This window comes from Chenopodium album, chromosome 18 (genome assembly GCF_948465745.1).
Source record: "Chenopodium album chromosome 18, dcCheAlbu1.1, whole genome shotgun sequence".
Classification (NCBI taxonomy): domain Eukaryota; kingdom Viridiplantae; phylum Streptophyta; class Magnoliopsida; order Caryophyllales; family Amaranthaceae; genus Chenopodium; species Chenopodium album.
The window spans coordinates 1,782,471-1,810,340 of record NC_137851.1 but is presented as its reverse complement, the minus strand read 5'-3'; the positions used below and the strand labels follow the sequence as shown (position 1 = coordinate 1,810,340).

The window sequence follows — 27,870 nt, the reverse complement described above, 5'->3', positions numbered from 1 at the left end:
ACCCCCAAATTTCATTTCTCAAATCCTATCCAAAAAAAATATCACCAACCTCAAAAAATATCTTTAACAATGGATGTTCTTCATCCTCAGTCACCTCCAAGATCGCTAGCATCATCGAGATTGAATCCTAACGCTCCGATCTTCGTCCCGATGAAATCGTATCAGACGGTCGAGGATTTCTCCGATCAGTGGTGGGATCTTGTTCACTCTTCTCCCTTTTTCCGAGATTACTGGCTTCAAGATTGCTTTGATGATGTCGTTGATGATTTTGATCTCCCTGATTTCGATGACGCCTTTGAAGAACTTCATCCTCCTAAACGTAACGTTTTTCTCTCTTTTATTCCATTTTTTAATAAAATCACGTGTCGATTGGTGTAATTAATGTTTGATTTGCATTTTTCAGCGGAGGAGAAGGTAGCGGTGGCGGAGGAGGAGAAGAAGAGAGAGAAGGAGCTGATATCAATGGCGGCGTTGAAGTGGATTGGATCGAATGGAAAACCGGTGGAAGCGCCGAAATATTCGGAGAAAGCGCCGAAGGTTGTGAAGAGTGTGAAAGTGAATCCAAGGACGATTCATCAGCCGCGTTAGAGTGATTGACGATTGACGAAGAGTAGGAAATCGAGCTTTAATTTGTTCTGTTTTTTTGTATAGAGGAAACTGTCTTTGATTTAGTTTATCTGACTTTGATTTCGCAGTTGTTTATTTGGTTAATTAGAGTAAAGTTGTTTTAATTTGATCTAGATTGTGTTGAAAGTTTTAGCTTTCGTCTTTGTAGTTTGTAATTATGCTCCTGTTTTCGATGATTAAAATGAAAAGAAAACAAAAAATTGGAGTTCAAACTTTAATTTGTGAGATCAATGATCAAATGTGTTATGTCTTAAGTAAAATGGTTAAAACATTTGATCAAATTATACTCCGTAATAAGTGTATAAGTTGTATTATACGAGCAAATTATTAGTAAAGATGTTTAATTCAAGAAATCAAATCCGTTGGCCGTTGGTAGGTTGTGGAGTATTGTGGACTAGGCTGCTCCGAGCTCGTTCCTACAAAACCCGAGCCCGAACCCATCATGTGGTATTGACTCTTGAGTCTCTTTGATAGACTTGTTGGGCTTATTTTATATTTCCTCCGTTTATTTTTAGTTGACATGTTTATTTAGTCACGTTTGTCAATACACTTATTCAATCATTAATATCTTTAATTATCGATAAGGAAAAATTATGAAAAGTTAATATTTTGAAAGTATATAACACGACGAATCTAACAAGATTCCACATGACTATATTTTTCATTACGTATAAAGCATTAAACACAGTCAAAGAACAATGTGTGAATAGTGCTAAAGTCAAAACGTGTCAACTAATAAAACTGAGGTAGTATAAGGAAATGAAAACAAAATGTTACAAATACGGATATTGGTCCAAATTAAGCTAATGACTATGGAGTAGTAACAAGTATAGAATTATCATCAAGCTAAATTTGGTCTAGTGGAAAATAATACACTTTTCAATTTTGAGATTGAGGGTTCAATCTTTACTTGTGAAGTTGTGATACTTTAAGGGGTATGATTCCTTACTCCTCCCCCCTTCACTCTCAAAGTGTAAACCGTTATAAAAAAAATAAAAAATTAATAAATAAGCATAGAGTTATCCTCATAATCAAGTAATAAAACGACTTTTAAGTCTCAACATGACATAAGCCAAAATTTAGCCTATAACATAAATCAAATAAAATAATATAGCAAAAAAATTTTAAATTAAATTGGGGATATAACCAAATACGAACATTAATAGGTAAAAATGCAAGGATGACTATTCAATGGCTACAATAAATATGTAGCCATTGTAATTGTTTTCAATCTCAACCATTAAAAATTTAAGAATAAATCTTGTTCATTTATTTGTTTGACTATAAAAATTTTGAAGGAAAAAAAAAGTTCACTGTTTATTTTTAGAATAACTGCTTATTTACTGTTTTGTCGCCACTCGCCAAATACAATCGGATTTACGCTTTCTCTACCAAGCGAAACACTCAATATCCATTGTTTGTACAGTAGAAATTAACATCGTTAACTGTGTATTATCATCAAGAATAGGAATATTAGATATTTTATCTTCCACCATTAAGTATGTATTGCCTTTTTCGCAAAAAAATATGCACCCTTGACACCAATATCATATGGAATACATCCTATGAAACTAGAAATTCGGAATCAAAGGAAATAAGGTTTGGGAATCAAATTTTAAGATTGTTTAAATCGATCAATTATTATCACTAATTATATCAAATAGAATTAAATTTTATTTATTGCATACAAATATATCATTATTTTATTGTATTAATTATTAAGGGAAAATTAGGAGGGAAAAAACAATTAAGTTGGCATTTGAAATGGGTAAATTTTGGTTTTGGTTAATTCCCTCCTTTTGTACACTCATATAAATATAACCACCCATAAGATAACATTTATTTCTACTGAGAGATTTGCCCTCTACAAACTAGCCACTATGCCAAAGGGAGGAGGAGGAACCCGAAAAACATCGTCTATTGGTCAACCCACTTCTTCAATTATGGTTTGATACTCTATTTTCCTTCCTTTCTTTCCTTTTGTTGCAACATTATTACTGTTAACTCTTATGATTTCAATATGTGTTCAACTTTTGAATTTTTAGAATTTGATTGTCAGAATAATTAAGATTATGCAATATTAGGAAGTTTGTACAAGTGATTTAATTTGTGATTTGAATATGAATAGCTTTCATATTAATTTTCCGATGATTTTTTTAATAGGGTGTATGTAGTTGTGCTACATAATGGCTCATTTATTATTCTAGTTTTGTCTAATATATTCTCGCTCTAATTTGAGATATGAATGTGAGATTTGTTTAGTTACTCACTAGGGTGCTACTAACAAGTCTCAATCCCAAGTATCGTGGATTCGATGTCGTGAATAGATGTGGTGGTATCTCACTATCTCAATTGACTATGATGGTATATTGGTATGTGTATTACGGATTTACGGCGTACAAAGTACTATATCTTTATGTGCCGTAAATGTAGTTGTGAGCTCGTTCGGTTGGTTAAAGCCTTAAGGGAGTGATACCTATGAACCATGTACGCAATTCAACGATCTTTTTCCCTTTGTGGCATCCTAAGATTAAAAAAAATATAGAAGTCCCTAAAATTTGATGTTATGTTGGTTCAGTCGTGATATAATAAAATCATAAACACATGTTGAACCATGTAAGAATAACAATTGTGTGGATTATCAACAAATTTTATTTAACAATTGTGTGGAGTATTAACTGAAATCGCGCAATGAATACTTATTATATATATCCTGTTCTTCTGTATCTATCTCCGCTTAATATTAGCTGTGTATACATAGGTGAACGATCAACCTCATCAACACAACTATGAGGATGTCTGGTCTCAGCCAAACTGGCCACCGCGTCTAGAGAAAGTGTTTGTGGAGTTGCTACTCGAAGAAATGAAACTTCAGTATTTTGAGGTCTGTGTTACTGGATTCTCTGAGCAAGTTTGGGATCATGTGACTGAAGAGTTCAGAAAAGAAACTGGTTTGGATTATGACAAGAAGGAGCTCAAGAAACACCTGGCTGTGTTGAAGAAACGTTATCGCATTGTGAAACCATTATATACTCACCCTGGCTTTGGCTGGGACTACCGGCGAAAAATGGTAGATGTGGATGATGAAATGTGGAAGGATTACATCAAGGTATGCATCATGACATATAATCTGCTGTTTGCTGTCAACATATAAATACTCTGGTTGAAACTTGTGAATTTTATTTACTGGTGGACTAATGGACTTACATGACAGTTTTAGGCTTTTATTCGACTAGAAAACCCAATTTGTTACAGCCCGAGTATATTTTTAGGGTCTTGAATACAATTTTTCCAATCCAAAATTATGTGCAAAAAATCCTGACTTTACCAACTGATATGACAGGTTTAGGTGAACTGAATATGTATTGGTCTCATGCAGGTGCATCCTGAAGCTGCACCTTACAGAAAGTATAAATGTCCACTCTATAATGATTTATGCACACTATTTACAAAACCTAGAGCTACTGCACAGCATGTTATATCATTTGGAGGTGGGGGGATTACTCGAGTCAATAGCTCTAGTGCATGAGGCAGCAACAACAAACGTAAATCTTCTCAACCATTGGATTCGGCTCCTGGGAAGAGAATGGCTACTGCTACTCAGAATACAGGAGTAGGCAGCACAACCAAAAAAGGAGCAGCTTCATTTCCTGATGGTAAATGCATAATCTACTTGGACTAATAATGCTTGGTTATTCTCTCTATATGTGAAGACTGAAGGAAAGTATTCTGATGCTCAAAGGCAGTTAAATTTTTTTTTTTCCTTTTTTTCTTTTGACATAGACGATGCACTTTAGTGTTTATTTGTGGTTGCAGCAAAATTAAAGGAACAAGGTTTAATAGTTGTAATTATGCATATGTAGTTTGGTTATGATCAATTATCTTAGCCTGAATCCCAAAAATCGCCGCTGTGAGCAGCTATTACCATCTAAACAGACAAAATAAATTAGCCAAAGCCTTATTCTTGTAGTCAACATGAAGTAAAGAACAAAGTTTTGGAATCCTAAATAGTAAAGAACAAAGTTTTGGAAACCTTTCTGTTAGAATTATATGAGGCCATCAGCAAGCAGACAACACCGGGAAGATAAATTGGCATCAAAATTGTAAAATCAACAAGATCTGAATTGAATTACACTACATGTTACGCGTATATACTACTGCATAGATCATTCATATGCTGTGAGAATTAGCATGAAAGATTCTGATTTTTTAACAAAATGCAGAAATAACATCACATATATCCTGCTGACACATTGGTTGATTCTTCGCGATCATCCCAACTGCTAGCTGTCTTCCCAATTTTATGTATCACTCGTATCACCTCCTCTTCTGTGACATTCCCCGTCACTGTGACTTTGTTAAGCCTTGTATCGATGTTGTAAGTTTCAATATCTAAACCAAGAAAAAATGGGAGAAAATCAACAATATAATAATGAAGTAGTGAAACAGAATTTCCTGAAAACAGGATGTAATGTTGAATTTTTCCAGTGTTATATCATTCTTTACCTTCAATCTTCTTGATGGCCTTCAATATTTTTTTGATGCATTCATCACAATGCAATCCCACCTTCAACTCAACCATCTGAAATGACGCCGAAATAATGATGTTAAGTAATTAAAGATCATACAATAACTGAACAAGGAAAATAAGATTCATACTTACATTTGTCATAGTTGATGAATTACAATATACAAGTCTGTTGGTCTAAGAAAGAGCTAAGAAAATTAGAGAACACTAAAATTGCTAATGTTTTTGCATTTGTTAAGGCTTATACCTGTATATAAACATGACCATGAAGCTTGAGGTGGGGCATTAGATTCTTCTTTTCTGGTGATGATAATAGTAGTATAATCAACTTTAGGTAAAGGTGAAAAAATTCAATTTTATTCCTGCTTTTTGGACTTTAATTTAGGATGGTTCTTTCATACATACGCGTTTTATTATGGAGTACAGTTGAACAATCATGAGCAAGCAATTATGCATCATATTCACCTATCATACTCATCTATAATAAGGCCATTTTAGACATGTATAATACGATGGTTTGATTATGTATACGGGATAAAACGGCCATCATAAGTTTTTATGTTAATCTATTTTATTCAACTATTGGTCTTGAGTAAAAGGTAAGACCATAAGACACTAATAAGTCACTTTTTAACAATTTTTTTTTTTTAAAAATTTTTTATGGGAAAAACAATAGTCACTTCAAATAAGCTGATTTTACCAAACTTTTCAAATAGCGCGTTGTATTAGTGTATATACGTTTTTTTTTTTTTTTTTTCAAAGCCTACTCAGCTACTCGACTTAGCTAGTAGTAACAATTAAAACTTGAAAGTGAGTACATGACTATACTTCCAAAAGACTAAAAGTGAGTGCTAGCATGATCATTCTTCCAAAGATAAAAAGAAGTTATTGGCGTGTGCATGAAATAAAGCCTTTGTTTGGGCCAAAAGTAACAAGTTTTATCCTTCTTTTCTTCTTACTGTCACATAAAACGGAACAAATCAGTATTGAGGTCTATGAGAACACCTTATTTAGACGAAGTGGGCGGCAAATATCATGATGCTTGCATATCATAGACTATTCTGTTTTACTTAATGGCCAACATTAATTTAGTACTTTATTAAGTTCGTATTAATTTTGTTTATTGAACTGATTTGCTTATGAATTTATGATAATGGTAATGTTTTGTTCAGAAGAAGATTGGGTAAACATGAAATACAATTCATGCCTTTTTTATGGGCCCAGTTCCATCATGTGTATGGCTTAGCCCATTTAAAAATTGTGCTCATTTTTTTTTCAAAGGAAACTGTTATATCATTCGTTGAACATTCTTGAAAAATTACATCTAAAAGACTAAAATGAAATTTCACTCTCAAAATCAAATTTAAATTTTGATTAGTATCATTGAAATTTACTTACAACAATGAATAGATTCACCGAGCATAAGGTATAATCATATAAATCAGGTTATTACCAAGATTATGACCGAAGTCTTGTATACGATAAGTCATAGGTTCAAATCCCCATCCCCATTTATAATTTGTAATGTCCTAGTAACACTTCGCAAAAATATAGAAAAAAACTTAAAATGGTTCTTTCTATCTTACTCCGTACTCCGTATTTATTTACTATAATACGAAAATACTTGACTAGAGTTTTAGCAATGTACAATAATTGTGTAGTATTTTGGTCCATAATCTGAAAAAGTCCAATCCAGTTTATTTTGGTCCATAATCTGGGTCTAATAATTGTGTAGTTGGATGAGGTTTGAGAAGACCTTTCCAACGATATATTACAAGCCCAAATCCGAGTTATAACGAGGAAATTATGGCCAAAATACTAAACCGAGTCTAAATCGAGCCTTACCTACGACCCAATGATCATGTGGAGGGTCCAAAGGCTTTAATCACATTCCTAAACCAATTAGGATTAATTAGAAATCAAGCCTTACCTACGACCCAATGATCATGTTAACGAATAGTTTCATATTATTTGTTAATTTACGAATAGTTCATATATAATTTGTCAATATTTATATGTTGCTTGATACTTCGTATATATTATTGTTATTTGTCCAAAAGCACCTTATAAACAACGACTGATAAACCAAAGACCATTACAGTAGCTGTAGTATTCCACCATCTGAAAACAACCCCCTAACCCAATATCAGGTGGACTATAGTGTATTCGCATTCCTTCGCCAACAGACTGATGAGAATCACAGCAACGGCGACTAAGCCCAAAAAGTACACTTGAAACCTCCCGGGAAATATTCGATGTACAGCAATGGCCATGACTGCAACCAGAATTAGACCTAAGGTGATAAGGAAGACGAAGAGAATTGGGTCGAAAATAAAAGAGCAAAACACTTGAAAATTGGTGGGTTTAATTTTTTTTTTTTTTTTTTTTTAAAAAAAAAAAAAAAAAAAAAAAAAGTGCGATCTAGCGGTTTGAGTTTCATTTGCTTCCATTTGGATTTGAGGAGAGAGAAAGCAAAGGATAGATTGTTGAGTAAGGAAAGGGAAGGAGTACTATAGTCTGTAGAAGAGAGAAAAGGGGAAAGGAGCGAGTGTTTATATAAGGCCAAAATAAAAGGAAGACTTTTCTTTTGTCCTAATACCCTGATTCATTTGAACATTAAGCCTTGTATCTATACTCCGGTCCAATTCCAATATTTGTGGAATGGAGAAAGGTGGTTGATGCGGTGTCGAAACGCAAACAAATTAATAATAATTACCCTAAGAGTACGAGTTTGTAATTAGCGGAAGTAAGGGTCGATCCCACGAATAATGTGCTTGCAAATAACTAAGAATAAAATCCAAAACACTTAACAAAGACTCAAAACAACGAATAAATGATTGGGGGGAGTTTAAGGATAAGGATCAACTAACAACTAGGAACTTAAACTAATAAGAATAATAACATATAAGGAACTTGAGATACTCAGCAACTATATATAGAAATCCACTATACAAATGTATAATCTCGAACATATTATTTAACCCTTTAGAATAGCTCGACTTATGGAACAAGTTCCTCTGTTTTCCTTTATTAATGGTTAGATCCCGTACGACTTTCACTAACCCTAACCAACAGATAACCCCTATACTACTAGCAAGGAATTTAACCTAATGACGTCATTAAGAACTAGGAAAACATCAAGCCAATACAACCACAACACTCTAGAACTTACGTGATTTGGCTCGATCAAGAATTACTTTTCAATTAATATAGTGGAACGTCCTCCTCTACAATTGTTTGCTACTTCATTAATGTTCCCAAGCAATTACGAACTTAGTAGTATTAATTAGCAAAAGAAATCAGACCCAAACAAATAGTTGTACACCTACTTATAAGAAATCATCATTCGTATGAACAAAACAATAATTCAAGAATACTCCAAAGCATTAATCATTAAAACCAACATTACTCGTTTCAAATACTTAATACATGGCTTTAAACTAATAGTTACTGAGCATAACAAATTAAGGACTCATAACACAAAGATAAGAAAAGAAAACGAAACAAGAACCCATCAAGTTCCTCGGATTTGGATCTGAGCTCCTCTCAGACAGCTTTGAGTTCCTCCGCTGCAATGTATCGCGAACTATGACGAATGACTCCAAACCCTTGAGGGGTTTTGGAGTGAAGCCTCCCTTCTCTCGCGGCTCTAATCTCCAGTGTCACCCTAATTTCATAGCTTTAAATAGGCAAACAAATAAGTGGGAATCTTTCAAAGATAAGGAAAGCAATTAGATAAGATTAGGAAAATATATCTTTTTCCATATCTTAACCTATTGATAAGATCTTCTCTTTATTCATATATATCTTTTCCAACTATTGTCGATCTTGTAAATTATTCCCCAAGACTTCCCAAATTCGTGGATTCAATGAACCTAGACGAACAAAACGTGCTTAGCAAGCTCTTTTCTTCTTCGTCAGTTTCTCAAGTTCCTCCGAAGGAACTTCCATTTGTGCTTCGCATTGACTCCTTTATTTGGTTCATTTTTTTATCTTCTAAAACCACTCAATAACCTATAAAAATAGACAAAAGAGAAATAAGCCACAAAATATCAAAAACCTAAATAAAAACACTAAAAATACTAAAGGAACTAACCTAAAATCTAAGGAACATAGATATAAATAGTGTCGGAAATGACACTCATCAGTGGTGTTAGGAAGCAGGGGCGGACCTTCATTGCAGCTGATCGGGGCCCGACCCCTTTTAATTTTTCTAAGTTATTGGTTTTAACTAATATAATGTCTAATAATTGCACTTAAAAAGTTATGACATAGTGGTTAAGCATTGTTATTTTTTAGCAAAAGGTCCAAGGATCAAACCTTGGCCCCCAAACTTTTTGGCCTGAGATCCGCCATTGTTAGGAAGAATAGGAACACAGAGAGAGTGTAGATATAGTAGTAGAATAATTAATAGATGCATTATATTACAAATGTACAAGTAATGTAACCTTTAACAAGTGATGAAATCAATTAATTTATTATTTATTGTATACGGGAAGGTACAATTGATGAATTTTTCTCATGTGAAATACTTAAAAAAATTTAAGTCATGAATTTGTTAGTACTCGTATGATAGTAAATTTGTAATAATAAACAACTATTCAAAAGAAAAAGTATAGGCTCACATGCAAATAAAATACTAAAAACGATAATTTGTACGAATTAGAAAATAAATAAAAAGATTGATTTTTATGTTCGAAATAATTACTCTCTTTCATGAATTATATTGTAGTTTGTATTAATTAGGGCATCGGAGTACAACACGTCAACATGCTTCAAACTTGGTATCAAATACAATTTCATTATTATGAATTATAAATGAAGATCATTTACATATTTTGTAAATTAAATACCGATAACGATAAAACCAATATAAACTGTACTATTTGCGGTGTACATGATAGAATGCTTCCTAAATAATCAAACACCCTAAATAAAAGCATAGATCGTGCAAATCTAATCAAAGGATTCGTCGTCATCAATGTCCTCAGGTTTTTCCAATTCAAACCGGCAACAAGGGCAAACACAATTTTCATGAAGCCATATTAGGATACAAGGCTCATGAAACACATGCTCGCAAGGCAACTTCACAAGTGACTTTGCTTTAATTCAACAATACAATGAACATCAGTACTAGTAGTAGCGGTATCATTATTATCGATATTTAGATCTTCATCCTCTTTGTTTTTCAATTTTCGTAAACAAATACCACACCTATCCTCTTTTTTCCAAAACTTGCTATCATCATCAAAACTTACCTTTTCTAACCCCGTTATAATTGGTATCTCCTCTTCAAAAAAATCCTTTCCGGACCATGCCCTAAACTCCTCTTCATCGCAAACTCGGCCCAGGAGCATAAAAATCAAGCTTATACTCGTAAATAATATCAACCTGTCTTTGATCACAATCATTGCCACATAATGCCATGACGATCAATTTACACCATACTTCATCGCTTAGATGTTTCAACTCATTATTCACCCCATCAATAAACATATTATCCTTAGATACTAAAAGATAGTTAGCAATAATTTTTCGACATGAAGGGCAAAAAGGGTTTAAACTAAAACATGTATTGTTTGTTGGAAATGGTAATGCAATTGGATAATTGCAAGGCCTGACGATCCGCACTCGTGGGGGATTAAACGTTCCAAGGAATACTCGTGGCCTACCGGGTGGGCCGTTGCCCGACCGGGCCCACCTAATTTGCTTGAGTGGGTTTGTTTATTTGTCTCTTATTTTTGAGATACATATAAATACAAGTATTGTCTTCTTCTTTTAAAATAATACTTCCTCCGTTCCACAATGATGTTCTTGTTTGGAATCTTTGACCTTTTAAAAAAAAAAAAATCTTCTAAATTTCTCTTAATCAATAAGAACAAATATAGTCATGTGGGATCTAGTTTGATTCGTCTTTGTGAGTAGATTATTAATGTCTAACTTTTATAATTTTTGCTAGTGTGAGATTAAAGATGCGGTCAAAGATGGATAAAAATTTGCATCGATTTACAAAACAGGAACATCATTCTGAAATGGAGGGAGTAACATATTATTATTGAACCCTAAACACATAAACACAAGCCTACCCTTTTGAGATCTGAACAGTTCTTGAGCAATTCCAACCTTCGAATTCGGGTACACGAATTATGGAGGTCGTTGTGTAAAACTTGTGGGGCGTGCGTCACTAGGATACTTGTACCGGTGGTGGCGTATTTTGCTTCTAAGTCAGTGGGTTCCAAACCACGGCACAACTGAAGAAACAGGTATTTAGTTCGAGTATGGCGATCGAATTTGTTTCGGGCAAGTTCTTGATTTGTCTAATATTATTCATGAAATCAACATGTATTTTTTTCCATCATTGTTTGGTATATTATGTACACTCACCAATTGTCGACCGTTTGTATGATAATATATCAAGCTATCGTAGACATCAAAGACTAGCCTAACGTCGAGTTTCGTAGAGGAAGAAGGTGAGTCATCGTGTGGTTTATTAGGATTATCATGGCAACAAATAAGTTTTGATGTTCATCTATTTTATTCAACTATTGGTCTTAAGTAAAAGGCATGACACGCAATAAGTCACTTGTTAACATTATAGTCACTTCAAATAACATTATTCACATATACTATTTTTTCTTCGGTGTTTAGAGAACGACAAAGGCAGGTGATGAGATTCGATCTCAGGATCGACTAGAATCGGGAGGAAAGCTCTACCCATATGAGCTATCCCTCACTCTATTATTTACTGATACTATGAAAATTCTTTACTAGAGTTTTGCCAATGTAAAATAAAACACCGATCTCAAAACAGGAATGTCATACTCTTGCGTATAAATTAGCATTCACAATAAACAAATAGACAGTTACTGTTTGAGTTTAGTAATCCCTATTACAAACCATTTAGCAGTCCAAGAAAACTTAATTTGCCAAATACTACTCCGTAATTATTTCCTAAATAAGTGAGCTAATCGATATCTTTTAAAATTACGTCTTAAATCAGTGAACATAAATAATAATAGTAGAGTTAGTACTCCATGCTACTGCACATGATATAGCAAGGTTTGTCATCAATATCACAGGAGATGCCATGAGCAAAAATTCTTTAGTTCCCAATAATGCTCCCCTTGTAACGGGAGGTCGGTCTTATATATGAAGCCTATACACTATACAGCCACCACTACCAGCACGGATAGCGGCGCAAACATTCAGTCCCGGTACCAGCACTGCTACCGCGCTATGAGGTTGAGTAGTGCAAGAGGAAGGACTGGGGGGAGAAGAAAGTTGTAGAAGGCTAATAATATAACTCTACATTAAAAAAAATGCATTAATGCAAAGGTTAAGTTAACATTAACCATTAATTGACAATGTAAGTAGTAGGCTGATTCAGCGTCGACATACGCTTGCTTGATTACGCGTTAACATTATACGATTATGCAAGAAAAGTGGTTTGCCCACGTATTTTTGTAAAGTATCTGCTACTAATAATATTCTATTAGTAAGCTTGTAGAATAATCAACTGTACCAGCTAAGTTGTACAAGTTATCCAATCTTCTTATCTCTAATTTACGGTATGTGTTTAAGGTAGGGGTGAGGTTTTGGTGTGTGAAACGCCTATACAGGTATTAGACAAGTCAAGCAAGTCGGATTAGAATTCCATTGAATCTAAATTATGATATTTAAAGACCAATATTATGACGTTACGAAGTATTCTTAGCACATATGTGCATAAACACATACGGAGTACATCACAATTGACAAAAAATAAGACATAATCTGTACTTATATAAGTTAAGTGGGGCAATCAGAAAGAAAACAATAATCATATAAGGTAACTAGTAATTATTACGAGTAGATATTTAGCCTCATCCATTCTCAAAAACCACAACTTTTTTACAACTAAACAAAAATCTATGGGGTGTGGTCCTTAAACTCCCTAGAGTTAGATAAATAGATCAAAGACTCGAGGTAAAGATCTACCAAATCCTGAAAGATATAAATAGTGCCATAAAATACAACCCTTCATTTATTACGTTTCGTGTACCTTTTCAATTCAATACGACGTATATAAAAATAAAAATGAAAAAAACCGTCCCTTAATTATAACGCCGACGCTCCTCAATGTCACAACGTCTCTCCCATGTCCCGCATAGTATATACTTTCACGTTGACTAAAATGGGGGCAAACTATTTGTAAAATGTAACAGAATTATAAAATATCCTAACAAACACCCAATCATATCTGTCATCCTCCCACTCCTTTCCTTTCCCCACAAATTATTCTCTCGCTTTTTTTCTTTCTTTCTTTCTTCCTCTCTTTCACCAAAAACAGAAGCATTAGCTACCTGATTAAGAAAACAAAGAATGGGAAACGCCTTAAGATTTCTCTACAAGAATTGCTGTCAGCCTTCAACCACAGACTCGCACCCGCACGGCCACCACGGGGTTCCTACCCAAAGCGTCGGAGTCTCCGCCCTTGCGCAGGATCTCCTCCACTTTGAGGCCACATCCCAGGTATGGGATCATCAAGAAAGTTCAATTCAATTCATCTAGGATGAAAAAGCATATTTTGGATTACAATAGATAAGGTGAAGAAAATAGAGTGGTTGGTTTGATGTTGATGTTTTAATCTTCAGGTACCGGAAGGGCTCGGTAAGCATGTTGTATCGTCGAAGAAAGCTCAGTCTAACTGGTAAGTACCGCCATACAACTGCATAAGCTGTTAAAGTTAATTATAACATCCAGATGCTTCAGTACTTCAGATTTGATCAGAAAAAGTCAAACAGAGTCTACAAGAAATAAGTCCTGTATTTTACTAATCTTGATCCAGACTGATATCTAATCGACGTACCAAGACTCATACGTCGGGATGTACACAGCTTTACTCTGACTAGACAATAGTTTTAGAGAATCTGATTCTGAAGGATCTACACTTCTACAGGAGACTGTCATTTCTGCAATGTAGTCGAATTCGAAGGGAAAGTTGATCTGCTCTTTCCCATGACCAAATTCAATGCTTTGAGCATAATCAAATTCCACAATTCTGCTACCAATGTCTCCCTCCCCCAGCCCACCTACCCAAAATACTGGCCAACATTCGGCGTTGATCATAACACACAAGCAAGTCTTGGGTGAAACTGTTTCATACTATTTCTTATGATACTATAAGATATTAGCCTAAAAAACTGGGAAGTCATTTATAAAATTTCTTCCCTAAAAAGGGGGAAAGCATATAATTCATATGAGATTTTATCTCTTAGGTACAGAAAACTTCTACAAGCATGGAAGGAGGCCAAGCCCCCACCAAGAACTCCAGAGGAAACAGCAAGGCTCATCACTGCGACCTTGAAAGGACACCAGAAGGCGGATGTGGAGGTAAGCTCCACCGCCCCAAGGATTTTCTTATAAGCATTGTTAACGAAATGAGACAGCATACAAGAAAATTATTCTAATTTGGGGTAAATACTATTTGAGCAGGGCTTACTTGCCTACTACAACCTGCCTCATCCTCATACATTAGTTGATCTCCCTACTGGAGCACCATCCGCATACCCTGGTGGGGTGAAGTACGAGCTCCATACTTTACCGGTAAGAACCTACCTTTTTCTTGCTCTTGCTCCAAATTGATAATGCAGGAAGATTTTACCTGAAAATCAAAATAAATGGATGGACACAGGTGGATGTAAAGGCGGTAGCAGACGGAGATACCGTAACTGTATATGTAAGTACTGCAGATCCTCGAGAGTCATCTTCAGTTCCTAAAGAAGTGCAGGTTGCAGCAATTGAAAGAGCAAAGGCGCGTGCTCAGAAAAATTATCCCAAGGCCGATGCACTCCATAAGAAAATAATCGATCAGAATTACAGGTATTTCCAGATCTTTATCTAATCGTATCACAGCTCAAAGAATAGGAAACTCATGAAGTTTTTTTTGTTGTCACAGGGTTATTCCTGTTCAAAATGAGGAGGTTCTAGCCAAAAAGTACCGAATTCGATTGAGGTACTATAAATCATGATAAAATTCCCTTAGTACAACTCAAGTTTCATCTACCAAATTTGTAATGCCTATGAAAAGAATTCAGGGGAATAGATGCACCTGAGAGTGCAATGCCGTACGGGAAGCAGGCAAAAGAGGAGCTGGCAAATCTTGTACAAGGAAAGAGCTTAAGGGTTCTCGTTTATGAAGAAGACCGTTATGGTCGTTATGTAGGGGACATCTACTGCAATGGCGTATTTGCACAGGTACTTCACTCCCTTGCCATTATCCTGTAAAGCTTATCACCCTTTCATGGAAAACTATGTCTTAGTCTTAGGAATGTGATATTAGTTAGTATACTCATTCACCTTAGTTATGATATTATTCCATACCTCTGTTCTTTTATCCACCCAAAATTTATCGATTCCACCTTATCATCACCCTCATATCAGGAAGTGATGCTGAAGAAGGGATTAGCATGGCACTACGCAGCCTATGACCGCCGTGCAGAGCTAGCTAATGTAAGAAAAAAAAACATCATATTGTCAATTTACTCTGCTTGTATCCGAACTCTTACACTCAAAATGTACATAATGATAATTGATACAGTGGGAGAAAGAGGCACGTGCTAAGAGGGTAGGGCTATGGGCTTCGAAAAATCCAGAGGAGCCATGGGAATGGAGAAAAGACCGACGTGAAGGAAGATAGATTAAACACAGTGAAAGTGATAATCAAATTACAAATCCTCAGCTTCGATGGAAGCAGTATGAATGAAGACAGAGAAATAATCAGAAAAGCGTTAATGTTGTACAACATTGGTTTTGTTGAATAATATGTATATTGTACATCAGTGTATATATTAATCAATTACTACTGTATTTTAGCAGTATCAATACAAGGAAATTAAAACTTCCGGCCAACAAACTTACCATTTCTATCAGTAAATTACACACTTCATAATCTACATATATACGGAGTTATATGAAACAATGACCAAATATTGCAATACCAGTAAGAAGGGTGACCATCTTCTCATCCCAGCAACAAGTGGTTAATGAAAAGTTTTCTTTAAAAGCCAGTTGTAAGATTTATAGGCATGTACCTTTGATATCCCATAGATTTGGAAATTTTATATGTTTGAATGCTTAAAAAAGCCAATAAGAGTAGTGTACTTAGGAGCAGTAAAACAGTGAGTAAATAAATATCGGAACCTGATGAGAATGCTTGGAATATAAAAAGGTCCTCGAGCAACTGCAAGAAACCATTGGCACAAATTGGTTCAACATACAATGTAGTGAAACACGAATGTGAAATTAGTCTAATAGCAACGGAACCCCAGAAATGCACAATCTCTGAGTAGTATGATCCTGTGAATCCTGTTCAGTGGCTCAAGTCCTCCCCAACTTAATGTCATAATGTAGTCTATCACATCATTGTTATTAAGAGGATACATGTACTTATGACCGACTAGGTTGATTTAAGGTTGACTTATTCTAAGTATAATACATAATAGACAGAAAGAAGCATTGTGATTGTCCAAGTGAGTAAATAATCGAGGGGAGAACTGGCGTATTTCTTTTTTCTTTTCTGTGAGGACCACGAAAACACACTAACCATTAACTTACAAGCAGAAAAATTCAAAAGCTATCTCAAATGGAGCACAGCAAAATTATGTACTAAAATGATGCATTCTTTGCATATTGTCATATCATCATCACATGCAAGTGTAAATATTAGCAATGAATGGCCTTGTTTGAGTGGCAAATGCATTTTGGCCCACTTTTTATTTGGCTTTCAGCTGAGTGGTCAGGCAGCTTGAGAAAGCAGTCAATAAAACCGCAATTTAGATAGGACAAGAAAAATGGTCTCAAGAAAACCAAGCTACTATGTCATGTTGACTTGACCTACATTTCTCCACTAAATGTAAATGCTATTCATAATCATGATCTAGCCAACGCATATGCTTTGATACATTCACTTGAATTCACAGCATTTACTTGAGGGATAGGAAACATTACCAAGCAAATGTAAATATTCAATACCTTGTGAAAAAATGTTGCATCAACTTGTAAAGGGCCATATATCATCAAACATGTTCCTCATATACTAAAGAAAATATTGCCTTCATGGCCATATAAACAAATGACAACATACATATACTGATATACATGGCTAATTTTGGTGCTACAGTGTCTAGATTGAAAAACAAATACAAAAACAACTCACAATTGGATCTCCTTCTGCCTGTAACATAGTATTACATGTTGCTTCTGGTGTATTAGAGATCCTGAGACTCTGAGTCACTTACATTGTACCCTATAAGAAGGCAGATATAAGCAATGATAAACTTCAAAATCTAAGCTGAAATTTGGAACAAGACAAACCTGGCTGTTTATTGCTAACTTTCCATGCAGAAGACCTTCCTTTGGAAGCTATATTAATCCAATTACGCCCCTGGATTACATGTGTAAAGCAAGTTATTGGTCACCCTACCAGATGCTATAACACATTATTCACCTTTTATCTAAAATCTTAAGCACTAAAACAGTCGGCACTAACAAGATTTTCTGAACGAAGCAGAGGTGTATGTATCACACATACAAAGCACACTTTTTTGCAAATATGCTGATAAGCAGATCTAGAAAAGGAAGAATGATGTGAGGGGTGCACCTCACACTCCTCCTGGTTAACATAGCACAAGAGAGGTTTGTGTAAAATCTGTAAATGGCATGCTAAGTGAAAAAACCATACCAACATAAGTTATAGCATACTGATCTAAGTACCTTGAAGTTTCATGCTTCTTTCAGAATTTAAAATTGTCAGAACGGATAAGGTCACACCTTTGGAGTAACACACTAACACCCACCTTCCATAAGACTCCCTCCTCACATAAAGGAAAGGGGAGGCCTTAAGGTAGAACAAAGGCGCAAAAAAAACTCTGTAGCATTGTAGCATAGACTGTAGAAAGTGTGATGAAGGCATTCTCCTTCATATACATAAAACCAATATGATTCTTGATTTAGCCTAGCATTGAATGGAATTTTGCAATGACAAGTTCTAAGCCTTCTAGCAAACAACTTTGAGCTAGTTTTCTTGCTTCCCAAGAGAAAATCTGCAAACTCCTGTCCCATTTCTATTCCCCAAATAGCTTGTCTAGGAAAATTCCTATCCCATATCAATCCCAATATCACTTAAATTCAGCCAAACAACTCATCTTACAACCAAAGAGGAAAGCTAAGACAACCAGCACATCACAAACAAGAAAGCTTCTTTTTTTAAGCTAGTATGCGCTTAATGAATATTGCTTGCAAACCATAATACAGTATAAATTTCCCACTCAAACATCAAAATCCAACTTAAACACAACCAATCAACCATATATGGTCTACATTCCTTCCAAAGTCTACGTCAATATCCAATTTTCAAACTATTAAGTATCAATCCACATAATTCCATAACCAAAAAACAAACATGTTCACAATTGACAAATCAAAATCATACTATTATTGCAACACATTTTCCGAACATGCCTACATTAACATCCAATATTGATCAATCCCGCACTCATGAATAATAAAACCGCTAACTAACTCAACAATAATTGTAATAAAACAACAACATACACTTTAATATCAATTTCCCACAAAATTGAATTGCATAAAAAAAAAACACAAGTATTCCCAATTTCCAATTACCTTCTCAGTATCCTTTCGAACACCATAACCACTGTTATACATCTGACCCACCAAAACCTGCATTGTAGCATCCCCATTTTTAGCCTCCTTAAGAGTGTCTTGAAACCAGCGCCTCGCGCAATCCACGACAACTTCCGACAAAGGAATCCGAGTTCGACCCACCGAGTTGTTCTCCATTTTCAAGCCGAGTTTAGCCGAGTCAACTCGGGGTTGTGACTCTGACATTGAGACAGATGTTTTGTTGTGATTTGGTGATCTGGGTTTGACTTGTTTTGGAGGGGTGATTCTTTCAGATGTTATAATTCTGGCAAAATTCTTTAATCCTGCTGTTGAAGGTAGTGATTTACCCATTTGGAGGAGAGAGAAAATGAATCAATTAAGGGAAGATTATGATTAAAGATATGATTTTTATGGGATTAATGGGAGATTAATTAGTGTAATTATTATGGGGTGTAATGTTATCTGGTTTTCATGGTGGAAAGATTTGGTCTTTTGAAGGTTTTGTTGAATGAGATGAGAGAATTTTGCAGGAATTTCATTGAGGTGCGAGTGTAAGTGCGAGTCGATTTGGTTTGACTCAGTGAGTTGAAAAATCGGCCCAACTCAATTGGGCTTATTTATTACTTCGAGGAATTTGGACATTGTAGGCCCAATTTAGAAAGTTGGTTTGGTCCAGATTGTGGGTAATAATAAGAACATAAAAATTTCTGGTTGATTGATTGGAAATATTGGCAAAATATGTTGTTTATGTTAATGTTTGATAGGGTTAATTCGATTGGGATCATCATATTTGAGTTTTCTAACATTAATTTATTCCGTATTTGCTAATAATAATAATAAATGCACTATAATTATTGGATTGATTTAGCACAATTTGAATGGGGTTAATAGCAATTTGGATTGAGATCAATTTATATAATTTCTTATGTTTGAGGTACATTTTGAGTATGAAAATATTGGAAATCACGAGAAGTCTATCGGTTAAATAAGTATATAAATGACTTTATAAAGAAAGTGTGTCAAGTAAATAAAGACAAAAGGAATACTGATGTCCGATAACAATATTATTTAGAAGAGGCCTACAAATGATTTTAGATGATTTTAGATTGAGACAAGTTGTCTCGTGTTGGGACCAAGAATAGGCTTGTTATTATAATATATAATTATATAAGCTATTTATACATCATTATTTTTAAGTTAGACTGTTTATGACATGTGATTTCAAGTTGAATCTGGATTTTGGATTGGATTATAAGATGCTTATCTAGTAAATTTTATCAAATATATGTAATATTTTAAAACCGAATATGTATATACTTTGTAGCTAAAAAGAACATAATATTCGTTGTTGGGTGAGAGATTTCAACTACTTTTCACACTAACCTAAGTGCAATTATACTCTTTAATTTCCATTTTGACATGCATAATCAGGTTTACTTTTTTTTATTGCACTTTCGGTTTATCTATTCTAACCTTTGTCAAAAGCATGTAATAAACGATGTGAAAGATTGAAAGGGGGTGATGTCGTGATGTATATTTAGCTTGTTGCTTGAATTATGACAATGTAGTAATGTTTTAATTACTCACCTCTTAGAATTTAGTAAAAGTTTCGATTGTTTTGCGTAATAGACCAAAATTACTTGAATAATTCCCTGATTTTTCAAGGGTAGTTTATCATGTTGATGTTTTATTATATAACCAATATGTTACGGAGTAATTCATGTAAGCAACCTCTAGGCTGTTGACTTCTTGTAGTGCTCTTTGATGTTTTTGCAAAGTAAGAAAAAATGGAAGTGTTAGGCCTGAAATTTCTTCACCGAGCAGTTTATGATAAGAATAGGTACAAAAGAGTCAAAAAAAAAAAAAAAAAAAAAAAAAAAAAAAAAAAAGAATAGTTACAAAGAATAATATACATACGCAAATTAAATTCTAAGATACGATAGGTGAATTTTATGTAATATACGGAGTATAAAGTCATATTAAAATTAAGCGTCGTCTTATTAATTAATAAGTGATCACCTACACGGTAGATGCATGTCATTAATAAAAATCTTGGAAAAACTAATTTAGCATAATTGCGAATTTTGACATGCATCATAACCATCCGAGGTATATGATTCAATACATCTATCTACCATATTCCCTTTGTAATATATATGAAAGTGACAACATAATATAGTGGAAAGCTTAGTGGGTTAGTGGATATATTTAATCTTTTCATTATAAAGCGAACGGTGTGGAAAAAAATATATTTATCTTAGAATTAAAGTTAAGAAAACTGATTAATATTCTTTCATCACGAATCAGAATTATTCCTTCAACGTGATTGATCATCAAAGGCATGTCAAATTTAATTTGCAAAATCTCATTATTGCATATGAGTCTTTTTCATGATATATATTTTTATTATACTACTAACCTAGCTACTATGATTAAATTTGTAATATAATCAATAAAACCTTAATTATGTAAGGGAAATATTTGTAAACAATTTGGAATGTTTAATGAATGTTATTGCACTCTTTTGTGAGTTTATGAGTTAATTCAGTTATCATATTATTAGCAGTCGGTTTGTTATACTTGTATTACGCTAATATTGTATTTATGTCAAGTTTATCTTGTTAGGAGTTTTAAGCAAGTTAGGGGTTCCTTTTGTATTGTGTGTATATATTGTCGCTATATGAAATGCAAGTCCTAAGTTGTTTTCTCTAATTTTTCTCCACTTTAACATGGTATCACAACCTCTCTAATTTCTAGAGATTTTTCTTCGATCCTTGGTTTGTTCTTCAATTAATTTTCCGCAAATTAATTTCTTCATGAGATTAGGGCTTTGATATTTTACAATTAAGATTTAAGAATAACATGGAAAATGGCAAATTAAGTGAGCAAAATATGCTTGATAATTAATTTGTTTTCAATTTCATTTTGTTGTTTCAATTTTGATTTTTTAACTTGCAAAAATAAAACTCAAATAAGAACACACAAAAAGGATTTTTTTTTTTTTCTTTTTTTTTTTTTGGTTTGACTAAGAGCAATTCATCAAAGTGAAATTGAATGATATGACTGCTCCCCCCAAAGAGGGGAAAAAACAGGGAGAATATTCGTATATATTGCATATGCTTTATTCGTTGGAATGAAATATTAGGTTGATATATCATTAATATCAATGTTACTATGTTAGGAAGTTAGGAACATCATACTTGTAGGAATCTACCACGTGATAAGAATATGCCTTGATCATTATTATTAATAAGAATATGTTTCTAGCTTGTTATCATATCCACACAAAATTAGATGTTCTAAATATTATGTTTGCCCTTTTCATATAAACTCCAAACCATTCAAATTGAATATTTAAATGAACAGATCGGTCATTTTTAATGAGTTGATTCAGTACCGTCTTAATGTCTTATACTGTTAATTATACTGCGTGTTAATAATTTAGAACACATAACTTACTTGTATTGTATATTGATTTGATTGAGGATTTACATTTTGCGAAGCAATTGTCAACATTTATTAATTTAAGTTAAAATGTCATTAACTAATAATTGTTTTGCAAGGAATGTATTTCTAGTAATATCATGAGTTTATTTCTCTTTTTGGAAATTTTTAATTTGGACTTCTAATCGATACCTGCCTTTTGCAATTACATATTTGGCTCTCATTTATATTTTTAGGTCGGCATGTGATTCCTATGTGTCAAATTCTACATATTCATGTTCGTCATATATTAATTTGGCAACTTCTACATTATTTTTATTGTTATAGTGCTAATCATTGTTATTATGGTAATCATTTTTTAATGCAAAATTATCATATATATACAAAAGAAATACTCCCTTCATCCCCAAAACTTCGACCCTTTTGGGTTGATTTTGCAGTTATTAAGAAACTTAAATAAAAAGAAATAAAAATATATTGGAAAGATAAATTTACATGGGGTTTATAAAAAAAAATAGAGAGATAAAGTATTAAAAATACATGGAAAAAACAAAATTTTATATGAGAAAACTAATTTTGCACAAATATTGTTGTAAATTGGTGGGTATTTTAATACAAATGGGTCGATTATGTTAGATTTCGGGAAAACTCCTTTCGGTTGGAGTGTGTACCATTGAATAATATATATAGTGTTACAATACTAGTCCTAATCATGTTAGGAAACCTAGTACGATAAGAATACAAACTATATCACAAATATATACAAATATATCCTACTCTGCGACAAATATTATAATAATCCTATAATATCTAAAGCTTGGGATTTGTATTTTAGAGGAATTGTCCACACAAAATGAGTATGATCATCTAATAAAACTAAATAATATTTGTGACCTTGAGCACTACGAATAGGAGATGTCCATAAATCGGCATGTATAATATCAAAAGCACAAATAGTAGTATTATTAGAATTTTCAAAGGGAAGACGGGTATGTTTTCCTAATTGGCATGAATTGCAAAACGGGGAGTCATGCTCCTTATTACAATAAATATGATTTTTAGACTTAAGATAGCTAAAAACTTGAGCTCCAGGATGTCCTAGACGGCTATGCCAGGTGGAAGGTGAAACAGCAGTAAGGGAAGTAGCAAGACAAGTTGATGGAGTGGACTTGGTGGTTCTCACTGGATATAGGTCTCCCGAACTATCACATCTCGTTATTATTTTCCCCGTACGAAGATCCTTCACAGAAAAACCAAAAGGATCAAACTCAATAGACACAGAATTATCAGTGGTAAATTTACGAACTGAAATAAGGTTTTTAATGAGTTCAGGTGCTAAAAGGACATCACGAAGAACGAGAGGTGTTTTAGGATGGGGAAGGGTGCTATGACCATAACCTGTTACTGGAATACGATGACCATTACCAACTAAAATATGATTTTTAGTGCTTAAATTAAACAGGGGTAAGAGATTACCGGCATTATTCGTCATGTGAGATGTTGCACCCGAATCCACATACCACTGATTGTCGGGATTTGGAAGTGTCATCGTGGAGAAAGAAGATGCCAATTCCGTTGGTGTCATGGGCTGCCCGTATTGGGCCGTGTATGCTTGCTGCTGCGAGGGTCTGGGCTGACCGAGAATAGACTGCTGCTGTTGGGCTGGAAATGGAGCAGGAGGCCTGGCCCATGTGGCTTGCTGAGCCCACTGCTGAAAACTTGCCCATAGTTGTTGTTGGCTTGGGCCTGATTGATTAGCAGGGGTGGGTTGGGCTGCCACGGACTGTTGCTGCGGGTTTTGCCCACGCCCTCTGCCTTTGGCTTTGGGTTTGCCACCCCTGCCCTTGTTGCCACGCCCACCGCCACCACCTCCTCTGCCCTGGTGCTGCGGCTGCTGCTGCTGGTGGGTGGCTGCCGCGGAGGTGGTGGTGATGTTATTAGTTTGCGTAACAAAAGCCTGTCCAGAGTTTTCCTTAGCCGACTTGCGAGACTCTTCGAGCAAAATTCGTGATCGTGCTTCATCAAATCCGGGTAGAGGGCGAATTTGAGTGATGGATTGAGCCACTCCATCATAGTCTGAGTCAATTAAACCTGCGCAAAGACGTAACACCAAAGTTCTCTCGGACACGGGTTGACCAACGTTAGCAAGTTGATCTTTTAGTTCCTTCAATTTCTGACAATAAGAAGACACATCTGGAAAATTCTCAACAAACAAATTGTTAAACTGATTTTCAAGATAAATAGCACGAATTTCACCATTGTCTTGAAAAATATTAGCGAGCCTATCCCAAGTTTCTTGTGCCGTAGCATTCTTGTACAACACCGTGCTTCGTAAATCTGCAGAAATTGTGTTATAAATCCACTTTTTCACAATTGAGTCAAGGCGGTTCCACTGCGCCGTGGTGAGGTCCGTAGGACGGGGTGATTTTGGATCTATATGGTCGATAACATTGCAGGAATGACAATGAATCTCAAAGAGTTCTACCCAACTACCATAATTCCCTTTGTCACGATCAAGAATTTCAGGCACCTCATTCTTGATATTGCTAATAGAATTAGCAGGGTGATAGTCGTTGGAAGGTGGAGGAGGAGGAGGTGATGGGGCAGGTTCATCATCTTTTGCCATTGTTAATTAAGGAAAAGAACAAAAGGCTGCTACTGGAGAAACAACAATCGTCAATCTTGCGGCAAGAAGGACAAAATAAGGTAGCAAATATGGTGATGAATTACCACGTGAAAGAAGAGTTTGCGGAAGAAAGGATCGGAATTTTTTAGAAAAAAAAAAAAAAAAAATTTTGTGGAACCCTAAAAAATTCTAGGCTGTGATACCATGTTAGATTTCGGGAAAACTCCTTTCGGTTGGAGTGTGTACCATTGAATAATATATATAGTGTTACAATACTAGTCCTAATCATGTTAGGAAACCTAGTACGATAAGAATACAAACTATATCACAAATATATACAAATATATCCTACTCTGCGACAAATATTATAATAATCCTATAATATCTATCAGATTATTTTGGAACTAAAATTAGGCCAAAAGGGTCGAAGTTTTGGAGAGGGAAGGAGTACAAAGTAATAGTTAAATTAATATTAATCATGCAGATTCTTGTTGATTCTATGTGTAATTATTATAGATTAGTACATAAAACATATTCTTGTATAATTGATCTTGATTTAGATAATCAATAAAGTGATTTGGCTGGTTAAGTTGTCTATCAAAGGGATGGCTGATACCAAATTTCTAGAATATTCACACATATTCTTTTTGATTCTGCATATCAATAATAATTTTTAATTAGGTTAATTAATAAGTTATATCATTCAATTTAGCTGTTAAACATAGTTTTGTTAATCATGATTAATCAAGATGTCCAACACATCAATTGCTAATACCATCAAAAAAAATTGAGGTATATAAATACAAACTATAATTGAAAATAATAATATATAAAAGTTAAACTAAGTGGATATATATTAGACATTAAAGCATTATTTTAAGTCAATAATTGTAGGTTTAGTACTTTAAGTTGGCCTTGATAATCAAAATGCATATGTGGATAATGTAATGGACGGTGCATGAAAATACAATGCACCCGCAACTAGACAACATAGTGGGTCCCAATAACAATTTTTTAAAGATTATAAAATAATAAAAAGCTTAAATGGGAAATCATGTCCACATTCCCAAAAAAACATTCATAAGTCTAAAAAAGGAGTGGTTATGGAATGGTACGCACGTGTGGTAGCAAGGGTTTCTCAGCTCAGCTCAGCTCATTGAGGTTTTAACACGTGCATGCCTTAGCTTCATAAGTTTATGGCAAATTATTGATCAGAGAATGCCAAAGCTACTCATTAGGGTTGAGCAAAACTTGAGGGTACACTAATCTGGAATCGAAACCTGCTCGGAACCGCAGGTTTTAGAATTGGAACCTGTAGATCAGGTTCCGATTCTAGGTAATAAAAATGGGAACCTGTTGAAACAGGTTTCGGTTTCGGGTAATAAAATTTTGGACTCGGAACCTGTAGGGTACCCTGCTAGTATAGGTTTCCTATAAGATACATGAAACCGGAACCTATCATTTAAGCCCAAGTATAAAAGCCCTATATTAAAATTGTATAAAATCCGTCTCCTACCTCTCTCACTCCTTTTATTCATTTTTCATCATACTCTTAATGGTTTAATTAACGGTATTAATATAAGTATTTGTAATTTTGTATTAAATATTCTAGACAATCAAGTAACTATTAAGCTTATTTTGAAAGACATGGTACCCTATTCCGGAACTGGAACCTGCAGGTTCCAGTTCTGGTTCCCAATCTTTAGGAACTTGTTGAACAGGTTCCGATTCCGGTTCCTATTTTTAGGAACCTGTTACAACAGGTTCCGGTTCCGGGTCCTGAGATTTTTATAGGATACCCTGTTACGCAAATTAAAAAAAAAAAAAAAAAAAAAAAAAGAATAGTTACAAAGAATAATATACATACGCAAATTAAATTCTAAGATACGATAGGTGAATTTTATGTAATATACGGAGTATAAAGTCATATTAAAATTAAGCGTCGTCTTATTAATTAATAAGTGATCACCTACACGGTAGATGCATGTCATTAATAAAAATCTTGGAAAAACTAATTTAGCATAATTGCGAATTTTGACATGCATCATAACCATCCGAGGTATATGATTCAATACATCTATCTACCATATTCCCTTTGTAATATATATGAAAGTGACAACATAATATAGTGGAAAGCTTAGTGGGTTAGTGGATATATTTAATCTTTTCATTATAAAGCGAACGGTGTGGAAAAAAATATATTTATCTTAGAATTAAAGTTAAGAAAACTGATTAATATTCTTTCATCACGAATCAGAATTATTCCTTCAACGTGATTGATCATCAAAGGCATGTCAAATTTAATTTGCAAAATCTCATTATTGCATATGAGTCTTTTTCATGATATATATTTTTATTATACTACTAACCTAGCTACTATGATTAAATTTGTAATATAATCAATAAAACCTTAATTATGTAAGGGAAATATTTGTAAACAATTTGGAATGTTTAATGAATGTTATTGCACTCTTTTGTGAGTTTATGAGTTAATTCAGTTATCATATTATTAGCAGTCGGTTTGTTATACTTGTATTACGCTAATATTGTATTTATGTCAAGTTTATCTTGTTAGGAGTTTTAAGCAAGTTAGGGGTTCCTTTTGTATTGTGTGTATATATTGTCGCTATATGAAATGCAAGTCCTAAGTTGTTTTCTCTAATTTTTCTCCACTTTAACATGGTATCACAACCTCTCTAATTTCTAGAGATTTTTCTTCGATCCTTGGTTTGTTCTTCAATTAATTTTCCGCAAATTAATTTCTTCATGAGATTAGGGCTTTGATATTTTACAATTAAGATTTAAGAATAACATGGAAAATGGCAAATTAAGTGAGCAAAATATGCTTGATAATTAATTTGTTTTCAATTTCATTTTGTTGTTTCAATTTTGATTTTTTAACTTGCAAAAATAAAACTCAAATAAGAACACACAAAAAGGATTTTTTTTTTTTTCTTTTTTTTTTTTTGGTTTGACTAAG

At 34.1% G+C, this 27,870-nt stretch overlaps 5 protein-coding genes across 6 annotated transcripts; 3 read left to right on the top strand and 2 right to left on the bottom strand.

The window, feature by feature from the left end:
* Positions 1 to 845, top strand: LOC145592621 (protein EARLY RESPONSIVE TO DEHYDRATION 15-like). Its single transcript, XM_081649124.1, has 2 exons — positions 1 to 319; positions 404 to 845. Exons 1-2 carry the CDS (start codon positions 70 to 72, stop codon positions 586 to 588), a joined length of 435 nt encoding a protein of 144 aa, XP_081505250.1. The 5' UTR covers positions 1 to 69; the 3' UTR covers positions 589 to 845.
* A 1,661-nt stretch (positions 846 to 2,506) lies between these two features.
* LOC145590666 (L10-interacting MYB domain-containing protein-like) lies at positions 2,507 to 4,156 on the top strand. Its single transcript, XM_081647080.1, has 3 exons — positions 2,507 to 2,573; positions 3,389 to 3,736; positions 4,007 to 4,156. Exons 1-3 carry the CDS (start codon positions 2,508 to 2,510, stop codon positions 4,154 to 4,156), a joined length of 564 nt encoding a protein of 187 aa, XP_081503206.1. The 5' UTR covers position 2,507.
* Positions 4,157 to 4,716: 560 nt separating this feature from the next.
* LOC145591135 (copper transport protein ATX1-like) lies at positions 4,717 to 6,567 on the bottom strand. Its single transcript, XM_081647539.1, has 3 exons — positions 5,291 to 6,567; positions 5,134 to 5,209; positions 4,717 to 5,019 (listed from the first exon to the last, which is right to left on the bottom strand). The coding sequence occupies exons 1-3, from the start codon at positions 5,297 to 5,299 to the stop codon at positions 4,859 to 4,861; spliced, it is 246 nt and encodes an 81-aa protein (XP_081503665.1). The 5' UTR covers positions 5,300 to 6,567; the 3' UTR covers positions 4,717 to 4,858.
* A 6,828-nt stretch (positions 6,568 to 13,395) lies between these two features.
* LOC145591132 (staphylococcal-like nuclease CAN1) lies at positions 13,396 to 15,988 on the top strand. The gene is made up of 9 exons (XM_081647537.1): positions 13,396 to 13,666; positions 13,789 to 13,844; positions 14,413 to 14,527; positions 14,630 to 14,740; positions 14,829 to 15,016; positions 15,093 to 15,149; positions 15,232 to 15,391; positions 15,578 to 15,646; positions 15,735 to 15,988. The coding sequence occupies exons 1-9, from the start codon at positions 13,517 to 13,519 to the stop codon at positions 15,831 to 15,833; spliced, it is 1,005 nt and encodes a 334-aa protein (XP_081503663.1). The 5' UTR covers positions 13,396 to 13,516; the 3' UTR covers positions 15,834 to 15,988.
* A 29-nt stretch (positions 15,989 to 16,017) lies between these two features.
* LOC145591133 (uncharacterized) lies at positions 16,018 to 19,376 on the bottom strand. Of its 2 annotated transcripts, XR_014102250.1 has the most exons (4): positions 18,821 to 19,376; positions 17,510 to 17,579; positions 17,352 to 17,441; positions 16,018 to 16,376 (listed from the first exon to the last, which is right to left on the bottom strand). XR_014102250.1 is itself a non-coding variant. In XM_081647538.1 (3 exons), exons 1-3 carry the CDS (start codon positions 19,169 to 19,171, stop codon positions 17,404 to 17,406), a joined length of 459 nt encoding a protein of 152 aa, XP_081503664.1. In that variant the 5' UTR covers positions 19,172 to 19,376; the 3' UTR covers positions 17,205 to 17,403. The 2 variants fall into 2 exon arrangements, 1 of the variants encoding a protein (XP_081503664.1); XM_081647538.1 differs by lacking the exon at positions 16,018 to 16,376 and having other exon boundaries at positions 17,205 to 17,441.
* Positions 19,377 to 27,870: the final 8,494 nt, after the last annotated feature.

Coding starts and splice junctions, on each gene's coding strand:
- LOC145592621 (XM_081649124.1), top strand. CDS start 70: ATGGATGTTCTTCATCCTCAGTCACCTCCAAGATCGCTAGCATCATCG. Junction 320..403: donor AGAACTTCATCCTCCTAAAC/GTAACGTTTTTC, acceptor TGCATTTTTCAG/CGGAGGAGAAGGTAGCGGTG.
- LOC145590666 (XM_081647080.1), top strand. CDS start 2,508: ATGCCAAAGGGAGGAGGAGGAACCCGAAAAACATCGTCTATTGGTCAA. Junction 2,574..3,388: donor AACCCACTTCTTCAATTATG/GTTTGATACTCT, acceptor GTGTATACATAG/GTGAACGATCAACCTCATCA. Junction 3,737..4,006: donor TGTGGAAGGATTACATCAAG/GTATGCATCATG, acceptor GGTCTCATGCAG/GTGCATCCTGAAGCTGCACC.
- LOC145591135 (XM_081647539.1), bottom strand. Junction 5,020..5,133: donor GGCCATCAAGAAGATTGAAG/GTAAAGAATGAT, acceptor TTCTTGGTTTAG/ATATTGAAACTTACAACATC.
- LOC145591132 (XM_081647537.1), top strand. CDS start 13,517: ATGGGAAACGCCTTAAGATTTCTCTACAAGAATTGCTGTCAGCCTTCA. Junction 13,667..13,788: donor ACTTTGAGGCCACATCCCAG/GTATGGGATCAT, acceptor TTTAATCTTCAG/GTACCGGAAGGGCTCGGTAA. Junction 15,647..15,734: donor GCCGTGCAGAGCTAGCTAAT/GTAAGAAAAAAA, acceptor TAATTGATACAG/TGGGAGAAAGAGGCACGTGC.
- LOC145591133 (XM_081647538.1), bottom strand. CDS start 19,171: ATGGGTAAATCACTACCTTCAACAGCAGGATTAAAGAATTTTGCCAGA. Junction 17,580..18,820: donor TTCGAAAGGATACTGAGAAG/GTAATTGGAAAT, acceptor CATGTAATCCAG/GGGCGTAATTGGATTAATAT. Junction 17,442..17,509: donor AGTTAGCAATAAACAGCCAG/GTTTGTCTTGTT, acceptor GCCTTCTTATAG/GGTACAATGTAAGTGACTCA.